The sequence below is a fragment of the Botryllus schlosseri genome, chromosome 1 (genome assembly GCF_051294905.1).
Source record: "Botryllus schlosseri isolate E-star chromosome 1, Bs_hap1, whole genome shotgun sequence".
In the NCBI taxonomy this organism is placed as follows: domain Eukaryota; kingdom Metazoa; phylum Chordata; class Ascidiacea; order Stolidobranchia; family Styelidae; genus Botryllus; species Botryllus schlosseri.
This window is the reverse complement of record NC_137236.1, coordinates 31,112,248-31,124,367: the sequence shown is the minus strand read 5'-3', so window position 1 is coordinate 31,124,367 and position 12,120 is coordinate 31,112,248. Positions and strand designations below refer to the sequence as shown.

Sequence of the window (12,120 nt, the reverse complement as noted above, 5' to 3'; positions counted from 1 at the left end):
ATGGTAATTGAAATTATATGCAAACGGTATAATACTAGAGTTTGTCAAGGCCGATTGGATGCTTAGTCACAGATAGTGGTTCCAAATCTTGGGGTCGTTTACCTTTATCTGGGGATCGCGATGATGTTGGACGCATTCACCGTCCTAGGCCGGGAGTAAGTTTGGGCAAGTTGATTTTTTTTAGTAATCAGCTTATCAAGTTTTTAGCTGGGCCACGGAACATTTTAAAGTTTGAAATGAGGTCGCCACTATTAAAGGTTGGAAATCACCGGATGTGCAACCTGCTGGTGCATTTTATAGTGGCCTAATGGAAGAATCAATATTATTGAAGTATTCATTCGTAAACTTTCACAGCCAAATGCATATGGTAATTGCGGAAGAAGTTACATCGATTACCCTGTGGTGGGTTAGATATCAGTGCTTTTTTTTGGACGGAAGGGGGCGGAAAAAATGTTGTTTCGGACCTGATTAAAATAAAAACACACAATGAGATAGCCGCGCCAAACTAACAGTATAGCAGGGCTGTCAAACACAATCCCGACAGGCCAAGCACGGCCCGCCAGACCAGTGGAGAAATCTATTGCACGCCATAGCAAGTAGCAATCAGCAGAGCTCACACTACAGAGGGCCCAATTCATGACCTATGTTTCACTCCATTCCTGTATACAGTCCATCCTCAAGATTACCGGACCACGACTGACCTATCGATCTCGCTTCCCATGACATGCCGCCCTATTTCTTGTCGCATTCTTCTTCTATACTATCTTCTTTACTTTCATTCAGTGTGCACGCCTCCTCTTTACATCGCCTAGGCCAAGGTGGGTGTCAGATTCCATAGACTACTCCTTGTCGCTTCGACATCTTCCTGTCTCTTCATTGTATCGCATTTTTGTGGTGTATTGAACTGATAAAATTGCTAATAAACCAATGATGATGAGGATTGACAACGCTTTGCTAGTGTGACGTCATATTGTCATTCAATGTGTTATACCTCATTTTTAAACCAGCTAGTGGGCGCTAAAGAGTGTCCGGAATTTGCTTCACAAAAATATGGTAACCCTAATGTAGTGTATTTCACTTGTGATGTTGTGTGATTGCAGGTCAAGCTCACAGCAGATATAGTCACTAAATATTCACGAACGGAAAGCTGGATATTTCGAGCAAACTTTTGTAACAAAGCTGGTATCATTTTTGAGATTGTCAAGGTGCATGCTCGTTTAGTGTTGATTTTTTATGCTACCAGCGCCATGCACAGAGTGGCCCGCAGTTGAAATGCGAAAAATTTGAACCAAAAATGTTATAATGAGGTGAAAATTATAATACACGAAAAAGGTTCACAGTGCAGAACCTACCAAGGTTCTGTTGTGAACGAGAACCTCTAAATTTCCGAGGTTCACACACAGAACGCGAACGTGAACCTCACGTTCGCACCATCCCTAGTATATACCATTGTACCTACCCATTGAGCATCCCATCGTGCTGGATAAATCAGGAGTATATCCGATAACTGAGCCCCTTCTAAAATCTAATTTCTGCGGTGTTGATGGGTCCTCTTCATTCGGTCTAGGAGCGAGACTTGGTTTGGTTCCCTCCTTTTTACTTCTTGTTGCATATCTTTTATGTGTTGATCTTCAATAAAATCCGGACAGAAATTATCCTGAAAAATAAGAGTTTAACTAGCTCATCTTAAAACCAAGATAAAAATTAACTGGACTTACAACCCTGGCTCTTTTGCATCTAGAGCTGCTGGCTTCTTCTTCCTCAACAACATTCTTTCGGTTTGTACCATACTTCTGCTTCACCTGATTCACCAATTCAGCTTCCAAATGTCTTCGATAGTCCTTGAACTTCTGCCTCAAGGCAATATGCCACGATCCCTGAAGAAATTGCAAATATTGTTGGACTCAACTCTGCAGAGAGTACTAGTACTAAAAGCAAGGAAAAACCCCTAAACAGCCCGCAAAGTATAAAAATCGGCATTGTTTCAACAATGGCAGCGCCACGACACAATGAACATAACAATGGAACGGAACAATGCCGATTTTCAGACTTCGAGGGCTGTTTGGAGGTGGTTCTATTGCATTGACTCGATAAGCGATTTTTGGGTGACTCTACTATTTCTACCATTTTTCCACCTTTTAGATTTACAGTGCACTCGAAAATCTATTGACCATCCCCGAAATGTTATCTCATGTTGCAGAGTTCGTTATAGCGTGTGGTGGATACTTATAGATCGGATATCGCCAACATCGTGGTGTACCGACCGCACATTCTAGTCCAGGGGTGGGCAAACTTTTGAGCTCGCGGGCCGCATTCAACATCTGAATTCATTCGCGGGCCGCACTATATAAAATTTGGATTATAAACCAAAACGCAATATAGTGAGGACATGGATACAATATATGTGCTTATTTAAAACAATCCAAATATTGCTTTGATGATATCGTACACGCGTCAGACACATATAGTGGCGAGACTTCATAGGCGGGGGGACCTCAATAACCAATTTGTCAAAACTATAGAGATGAAAGTCGGTTGGCCCGATTCCTAGAACAGGATTTCAATAATATTCTGTGAGCAGCGATCTGTTCATAGATTTAGCAATTCAACTTTCGGCTCAGTTCCAGGACATACAATGCTGACAGCATCATAACCATGTTAGCTTCAAACACGCTTCTACTAAATTCATACTAAATACCTATCAATACCTAGGAATATGATGTGAATCGCGCGTAGCGCGCAAATTTTTTCCAGTTGAGCTCAGCTTCGCGCCCTCCTTCAGATGCTTTCACGCCTCCAAGTGGGGTTTGAAAACCACTGTCTTAGAATTATCATGGTGAAATATACTAGGAAAAAATTAGTCAAGTCCCTGCATCAACTCGATTTTTAGTACGCATTTTATCAAAATTTTTGAAATGTTTCTTTAAACTCTCGCGGGCCGCACAGAACGGCGTGGCGTGCCGCATGCGGCCCGTGGGCCGTAGTTTGCCCACCCCTGTTCTAGTCCGTCACGCACCTGGCCTCAAAGGCGAAAAGCGTCACTCGACTTTTCATCAATAATAATAATAATAATAAGTTATAGAAGTTCTGTTGCAAGTTTCACGTATTATTGTTCAGTGCGTGGTTTTGTGAAACCATTGGCTAGTCCCAATTCCAATGTTTCTGTAAGCTTACTGAGTTCGATAAAATAGCGGTAACCTCCGAGTTCTGGGCTCTGGCCGGTGGTTCCCAAACCTTTTCGGCTTGTAGCACACTTACTAGAAAGTTGTTTAGAAGATCTATTCACGTGTCAATGCATTGCCGACTATGACTAATGCGATGGCTACGCTTGTTTATGGGAACATGTATTCGACTGAGGCCAGGTTTAATTGTTGACAAACATACCCACATTTCGTCGTTTTCCAAGGATGCAGCGTCTCCCGGTTACGACTTATTTTAGTCAAGACAGAATAAAACACGTTGAGATACAGTTTAAGGTGCAAATGAAAATATAATTTGATGGCGCTTATCGAAGAATAGGATTTGGATTTTGACATCCAAAACTTCTAGTGAAAACTAAGTATCAACGGTCCGTTTCGTAAATCAATGACTTCGTCTTTTTCTGCAAAACGATAGCTTGATTTATGGATTCCGAATGGATTGAACACCACCACCCCTTTATTTGTATACAGCAAATCCTGAACAGTATTATTGAGGTTTAGGTTGAGTTCCATCATCATTGGTTTATTAGCAATTTTTTATCAGTTCAATACACCACAAAAATGCGATACAATGAAAAGACAGGACGATATCGAAGCGACTTGGAGTAGTCTATGGAATCAGACACCCACCTTGGCCTAGGCGATGTAAAGAGGAGACATGCACATTGAATGAAAGTAAAGAAGATAGTAGAGAAAATGAAAGCGACAAGAAATAGGGTGGCATGTCATGGGAGGGCGAGATAAATATGTCAGTCGTGGTCCGGTAATCTTGAGGATGGACTGTATTTATTTAGTAGTAATTGCTTGTATTTCGACTTGAATGTGGACATGCTCGTCGACTGTACGTCGGATGGCCGGCGGGATTCTGTTCCACACATCAGGTCCGGCATATTTGATTGAGCGGATCTTTTCGGTCGACCATATGATATTTGGACGACGTGGACGCGCGTGTGTTGTACTTGTGCGCTTTTGATTCCGAGGTAAAGAAATCATAGAAATATTCGGGACAACGACCGCAGTGGAACTGATACATAAACTTGGCGATTTCAGTTCCGGACAATATGCTCATGAATTTTGGCACGATATCTAGTTTATGAGTCGACGTGAAACGAATCAAAGAATTTTTACAAACATAGCAGCCCAATTGTGATATACATTACCCGATTCCTCGGCAATGCCACGATTTTTTGATTGACGTGGACAGAACACATCACACATGTGCACCTGCTGAAAAGTTGGGCCGCTTTTAAGTCGCATCTGCTTGTTTGCATCCCTTATATCTTCAATATTACACAGTAAGTGTTACTCAAAAGTTCCAGAAAAAGTCGTGGCACATCAGAATCAGTGAAGGCAACCTATATTGTACCGCTGCACACAGTTTGGGAATCGCTGGTATAGGCAGCAGCAATTGATAGGGCGATCATAGTGTCGGCTTTTCTGTTTGTGCCTCTCTTTCGTGGTTGATTCCAAAGCGTTGACAACATCATCATAGCTAGGGTTACCATATTTTTGTTTCATAAAATCGGGACGCACTTGAGCGCCCAGTTGCGGATTTCAAAATGAGATATGAGCACATTTTGGAATGACGTCACACTAGCAAAGCTTTGTCTATCGCAGGGATGGGCAAACTACGGGCCGCATGAGGCCCGCCAGAGTCTGGAGAAACTTTCAAAAATATTGATAGAATGTGAACTAAAAATCGAAACAATGAAGGGACTTGATCAACTTTCGACAATGGTTCTCAAACTGGTGGGCACCCCCCTTGGGGCGTGAAAGCATCTGAAGGGAGGCGCGAAGCTGAACTCGACTGAATTTTTTTTTCACGCTTCGCGTGATATACATCCAATTCATACTTAACTACTTAACATACTTAGGGGAGATGTGGTACCGATGGATCAAAAATCGCAAAATAATCTCTGGCCCTCAAATCTTCAGTCGGGAATAGCAGATCTTTTGCTGTCTCAACACTTCGATACAAGCTCTACCTATCGCGGACATTTACATGAATATCCGCCTTTTCGAAAAATATTTATAAACGTTTAAAATTTGTTGCTCGAACGTGTCATCGGTCCCCACCCGGTGGGTCCAAAGGCACACGACCATGGGACCAATGAGACATACGCTCAAAAACTCAAATTTGGTAACTTGTTTTGTTGCGTACTATAAGCTAAGCTACAGCAAGCCGATGAAGAATGTTTCGTCGCGACCTTTAAGAATAAAATTGATTATATTAACTCAAATGTTGGCGTAAAATCATGTTTTGATTTACGCCTAAACTTACAAAATTAATGCCACATACATATTACCCGCAAATCGACATTTTGACTTTCAAATACCTCGTAATAGCGATAATACACCACAGGTAACTATAATTTACAGCCTATATATATGTAGGCGAGTTTCTGTTGCTAAGTGATTAGTTGGTCCATCTATTTTGCTTGATTTGGCTATGGTACCATAGGTCCCCCACCCCATAAATATTGTAATTGACTTGAAAATAGTCCACTCGAGGATGGTATTGATTCAAAAAATATGTGCCATTATGCACCCTGATACAAGCCCTATACTTCAAATCAAAAATTATGGCGGGTTTGTTAGTCTGAAAGGTGATATAGAAAAATGAAAATGCCGATCCAAATTTACTTTAGACCCCCTAAGACGTAAATCATTCGTCACAGACCCCACAACTCATGAAGGTCGAATTTTTTTGCATGTGAGGAAAGATTCTGTCAGCATGTAATTGTAGACAAATTCCCGGAGTGTAATCAAGGAATTATCATGGAGAATTTTTCAAGTATTTTCGGTCCCAGTGATCCATCGGTACCACATCTCCCCTACTTATCGATTACAGATATGGCTCTTCTATTTATTGTATAATATCAGCACGGCAGAGGGATTATAACAATTTTGAGTGAGTTTAAATAAATGAACTTGCATGGGAGGTGAATTTCTACGAAAATGGTTGATTTTAAATCGTATTTTAACATACTTCTAATTCGAAATCAGGCAAAAGCAATACATTTTTGGAAAGAACTAGATTAATACTTAAGAATTCTGCAATAAAAGAAATTGGAAAATTTTGTTAGTCCAGCAGTACCGTACGGCCTGAAAAAGCGGGACGTTTGGCTGACTGGTCGGGACGCCGGGACCAGACGTTAAAAAGCGGGACAATCCCGCCTAAAACGCGACGTATGGTAAGCCTAATCATAGCGTTGCCGCAGTTGAATTTCATAAACACTTCCTTTAGTATTCCTCCAAGGCTTTCACGAGACTATGAAACGTGATCGCAGTCTAAAGTGGCTCACGAAGGCCTTGACAATGTATAAATGGAAACGTTTCGTGACTATAGAAAATATCCGGTCTCCGAACCGGAAATCATGCAATAGAGTCACATCCAGGGAAATGTCGTTTCAAGTATTGATTTCGAATCTCACACGCCAAGTTCGGACGTCACGTAAACGCAGAATCCGTACCGGAGTAGCAAAAAGTAGTAAAATACGAAAAGATCAGAAGCAATTAGGAGCTATCCACTGTGCTACTCTCTCGTTGACGTCACACACCGGTAGAATTCGAGAGTTTCTTCATGGCTGTGAGAAGAAAGCGACGTCATTTGTATTCGGTGTACTAGGACTAGGGCTGGGCGCTATGATTCGTATACTTGAATCTGAATCGAGTAATAATTTCAATGATTTGATTCGTGTAGAGCAGGGGTGGGCAAACTTTTGAGCTCGCGGGCCGCATTCACCATCTGAATCCATTCGCGGACCGCACTATATAAAATTGGGATTATAAACCATAACGTAATATTGATATTTGATTATACAGTGATCACATGGAGATAATACATATCCTTATTTAAAACAAATCAAACATTACTTCGATGATTTCGTACAAGCGTGAGAAACAGTGGCGAGATTCCATGGGCTGGTCGACCGCAATAACCAATTTGTCAAAACTATAGAGATGAAAGTCGGTTGTCCCAATTCTTAGGACAGGATTGGAATTTAAATCTGTGAGCAGCGATCTGTTCATAGATTTCCCAATTCCACTTTTGGTATAGCTCCAGGACACACAATGCTGACAGCATCATAACCATGGCAGCTTCAAACACGCTTTTACTATATGTAGATAAAATATAAATACCCTAATTGTACGCATACAGAGAACGAGTCTACACGCGCGAATCGTTTTTATAAGCACACCATTGAAACTGGAGTGGCCAATCTGAAATCACACTCGTGATCCGAATTATGTCAATCTCGTTTAGGACTTCTGTGATGTTTAGCAGTTGAAATCTTTCAAACTGCGTGGGCCTTGAGATCGGACTGTCGCGTCAGAAATTGAACATTAAAGTAATATAGAAAGTACTGGCCCTGGAATTGTTTGTAAATCGCGCGGAGCGCGAAAAAAATTCCAGTTGAGCTCAGCTTCGCGCCCCCTTCAGATGCTTTCACTACCCCAATGGGCGGCGCGCCCATCCGTTTGAGAACCACCGTCTTAGAATTATTATGATGAAATATACTCAGAAAAAGTTTAATGAAGTCCCTGCATTAATTCGATTTTTAATACGCATCAATATTTTTAATAACTATTTCTTTAGACTCTCGCGGGCCGCACAGAACGGTGTTGAGGGCCCCATGCGGCCTGCGGGCCGTAGTTTGCCCACCCCTGGTGTAGAGGGAGATGATATTTTCAAGTAAATAGATTTTATTCTCCTATTTCCACAACGTGAATTATAGTTTCGATACTATTCTTCACTTTGTATAGAGTGTAAACGTAGATTGGTCATATCGCAGCATACGAAACATATAGCACACTGCTATGTGTAAGGTAGTGAAAATGATATGTTCGCGAAGTCCTGATAGGCCAACAGCATTGTCCCAAAGTGCAAAGAAACGAAGGCGGCGTAACAAATCAATATTCTCGATTATTTGAATAGCTTCTCTTGGAGGAACAGAACTACAATACACAGTTGAATAGTCTATTTATATTGAAATGAGTCCGAATATTTCCGGCTGACACTCGACGGGGGTTATCCTCAGCTACTATAGTAGAGAATTGGGAATAACATTGGATATTGTGTAGGACTGGCATTATCTAATTTGTGGACGCATGAAAAGTGTTAGCGATTGACCATGTATTTGCATTCGTAATTGAACAATCAATCAATCAATCAATCAATCAATCAATCAATCAGGTTTATTAATATTTTCATCGTTTCAAAAGATCACAAGACTGCGATACAATGAAAAGGTAGGAAGGTGTCGTTCGTGTCATCCGTAATGTTGTTCCAACTACCATATAAAGAACGGGCGGGCAACATACGGCATAGGTGTTGAGCGGCCCGCAGGCAGTTTCCGATCTTACGTGGCCAATGGCCATGTTGCCCGTGACCACAGCCTACCGCAATCCCCCATTACTTGCTTAAAACGCCAAATTATAGTGACTACAGGTTATTCTTCCTTTTTTCGGATTTTAATCTCCTGAGAAAAATGTTATGTTGCGTCAGAATTGGCCAGTTCATTCAGCCAGTTCTTCAGTATCATGCCTTGCCTCAAGCCGGGAATTAAATCAAAGATTCAAAGTGAATTTTGGGCTGATTAGTGTAATAATTAAAGGCGGAACGGACATAGATACTATAGTGATTGTTTTATTATTATTAATATTATTGATTAAAAGATAAGTGACGCTTTTCGCCTGTAAGGCCAGGTGCGTCACGGACTAGAATGAGCGATTTACCAAAATATGGGCAATAACCGATTTACGAGTAAGATATAACAAATAAAACACAAGATATAACAAATTCTGCAAGATGGGATAACATTTCGGGGATGATCAGTAGATTTTCGAGTGTTGCAGTGATTTTGAGCTCGCGCGCCCTGTCGATTAAAGAGTTCCGATGAAAATCATATCAATTGCAATGCAGCAAAAAATGCTCGACTGTTTCAGGTACTGTACAATGGTCGCATAGGTCGGTGTCGCTACATACAATTTTATATAAATGCTATTATTATTGTCTGTAGATAATCCATTAGTCAGACTACTGCGCCATGAAAATTGGCAGAGCAGGATTTATACTGCCCTGTTGAAACAAAATGTATATCTCTTAACTTCTTACACCATTCATACTGCTGTGACGTCGTAGCAAGTGATATTTGGATACGCTACTCGACACGAAACCTATCACTCGATTCAGACTCGAAAAATCAGTACCAGATTTTTCCCAGCCCTGAAAATTGCAATGGCTTACCGCATCTCTCGAAAACGATATCGTCGACATGCAGGAACGACTCACTAGCGGACACGTTTCTGGCGCGAATCTCGATCTGAAAAGTCGCGTTCTGTCGCAAATTGATGGTGATCGTGGCGGTTCTCCAGTACTCGACTTGATGTCCACACAGAGACCCACGAGGTTCCTTCTCGCGGCTATCGTCCGAGATGTCAGCGCCATACAGCACGTTCACTTGCAGGCACGGGGTCTTGAGATGACCAAAGATGAGCTAGGGGACGAAAAGTCACCGCTCACTTACCTTCGGGCCGCGCATTAAGTGCGTGAAGTTCATAAGGCATGTGCAATTCTTCGTGGCAACCAGCAGGGACGTTCTCAAGTATGGCTCGTGACCGGCTTTTCCAGACGAGTTGTACGTCATAATATGACCCCTTCCTCTCAGATGCTGCTGAGTTACCCCGTACATCGTACCCACCCCTGTGATTCGCCAGAATAGCGTCACTTGCCTGTGACGCCATCCGTAATCAATCACTCACCGCTGTTCTCTGACTGCCAGTCTCGAAAATACGAAATTTGGGCTTCAACGGGCATGCCAGGTGGATAGCTCGATGTCCACTCGCACGCAGTGGATTCGCTGATATTCGTTTCGAACGAGCATTCCATGATGTCACTTCCGTCTGAAGCAGAGGCGACGACAATCAGAAAGAGCTCTAGACCGCAACATGAAACGCAGACTTGAACAAACTACCATTCTAGTTATAGTTGGCAGTCAATTGCTGTTTTTTAGGTGTTCAAGTTCTATAGTTGTAGTTTTGATTGTGCATTAATAATATTATGTGCGCGTGTGGTTGGCGTAAACCGTGATGCCGGTGTGCTGTTGTGTGGTGTTCTTGCAGCTATATAGCTCACGGTCGTTATCACAGTGACGTAACCAGAGGGTCAAATGTAGGGGCCGGAACCCTCTAATTTAACATTCGAAGCCCCGCCATATTGAAATGTTAGTACTATCTTCACCAATTCCATTCTCATTTATAATACTGTAATATGTCTAATATCTGCTGAGTTGAATAAGAATTGAGTCTAGATATTGTGCTTTTCCTAGTTGTTTCCGGACTTTAAACGGTCGTCATTTCTAGCTCCTATTGCGCATTTTCAAAATCTGGTAGTTTGTACAAGTCTAACGGAAAGCTGTCACCTGACGATTCGCATCGTTCGTAAATCAGCTCCAACGTCAAACTATGGATGGCGACTGTGGGGTGTTCCGTGGAACTCCCAAAGTAGACATCATAGCCGCATTCTTCGTCGCTGCAGCTCGCGTTGGCGGGAATGATGCCTTCCAGGACTAGCTGAAACATTCGTAGAGACCAGGGCTATTAAGTCGAAGTTGTAGTCGTGGAGTGGGTGTAGGAATTTTGTTGAATTTTCACTCAATGTAGAAGGTTGCATAATATTGTGACACTAGTCGGACTTGAAGTTGAGGAACCAAGTATTATCAGGAATCAGGGTTTGGAGTTTGGTAATATGCTGTTATCTCAACTCCATCTACTTCATACCCGAACCAATTGTTCTCAAATGTTACTAAAAAGGGTCGTTGGAGTTACAAAAGCTATACTTTCACGTCCTAATAACTGGTTTGGTGGAGGGAAGAGCCTACCTATGTCATATTTTATATCCAAGACAATGTGATGCTATTTCTTCAGAAGTAACGTCGTTGAATACCCATCTTCTCAACTATATTTAGATGGGAAAGGCAAAAGCATTGGCATCAGATTTTAATTAACCTTGGCATACGATTTACTGAGTTGGAACGTATAAGAAAATGTCGCTGCCACACTCATTTGTTATATATATATATATATATATATATGTAAATTCAAGATAAACTTCTTAATACTTTTTTCCTTTACATGAATATGAATAAGAAGTTTTTATTGTTGTCCCTTTTCGCATACACCGACTCATGTGGCTGCCTGGCAGTGCCATGATGTGCATAATGTTGATATGCCGCTAGGCTAGTGGTTCCCGATATTTTTCGACTCATTGCCTCCTTATCAATCTCGACACAACCCCCCTTCCATATTTACGGATCCGAAAAAGGTGACATAAAAGCGGGAAATTTATTCACCTACCTCTGATCGCTGTTGCAGTTACTAAAAAAGGCCATTTTCCCAAGTGCTCGGAAAATTACGCGTGTACTTTCTGTTGAGTTAATCTTTTTTCGCGTCATGTGCAGAATAAGCGGTCTTCACGTGTACTTATTGACCATCGTAATTAGATATATGTCACTGTACGTTCAAACATTTTCGCCCCCTATCGCCCCCCTGTCGCCACTTTTTGAATTTTGATCCCATTCTTTCTCGAAATCGCCCACTGGTGGCGATATAACCCCCGTTGTGAACCACTGCGCTAGAAATTGCAGGTGCAGAAATAATGTATAAGTCATGCACGCCTCATCCGTGATATTCAGGAATGCTGAGAGCCAGGATGTGAAGCCATGGATACCATCAGCTTCACTATTCACGTCTTTGATCTCACACTGATCGGGATTGAATCCATGATGTATAACAGTGGTTCTTAACCTTTTTCATACCGTTACCCCCAAGAAGAAAATGACAGGATGCAATTACCCCTTTTCAAAAAATAACAAATTACAGCTTGCACTCAAAGTGACGTCATAATGTACACTGAAAT

The 12,120-nt window shown here is 41.7% G+C and overlaps 1 protein-coding gene across 3 annotated transcripts; it reads right to left on the bottom strand.

Annotated features, from left to right (window-relative positions):
• Positions 1 to 1,495: 1,495 nt before the first annotated feature.
• On the bottom strand, positions 1,496 to 11,416 carry LOC145447448 (uncharacterized). Of its 3 annotated transcripts, none has more exons than XR_013917597.1 (6): positions 10,625 to 11,416; positions 9,966 to 10,106; positions 9,731 to 9,906; positions 9,451 to 9,679; positions 1,719 to 1,877; positions 1,496 to 1,657 (listed from the first exon to the last, which is right to left on the bottom strand). XR_013917597.1 is itself a non-coding variant. In XM_080325839.1 (5 exons), the coding sequence occupies exons 1-5, from the start codon at positions 10,782 to 10,784 to the stop codon at positions 6,753 to 6,755; spliced, it is 741 nt and encodes a 246-aa protein (XP_080181965.1). In that variant the 5' UTR covers positions 10,785 to 11,416; the 3' UTR covers positions 6,047 to 6,752. The 3 variants fall into 3 exon arrangements, 1 of the variants encoding a protein (XP_080181965.1); XR_013917602.1 differs by lacking the exon at positions 1,496 to 1,657 and adding an exon at positions 6,635 to 6,787 and having other exon boundaries at positions 1,744 to 1,877; XM_080325839.1 differs by lacking the exons at positions 1,496 to 1,657; positions 1,719 to 1,877 and adding an exon at positions 6,047 to 6,787.
• Positions 11,417 to 12,120: the final 704 nt, after the last annotated feature.

Coding starts and splice junctions, on each gene's coding strand:
- LOC145447448 (XM_080325839.1), bottom strand. CDS start 10,784: ATGTTTCAGCTAGTCCTGGAAGGCATCATTCCCGCCAACGCGAGCTGC. Junction 9,680..9,730: donor ACTTAATGCGCGGCCCGAAG/GTAAGTGAGCGG, acceptor GGTCATCTCAAG/ACCCCGTGCCTGCAAGTGAA. Junction 6,788..9,450: donor TATCGTTTTCGAGAGATGCG/GTAAGCCATTGC, acceptor TTCTTCTCACAG/CCATGAAGAAACTCTCGAAT.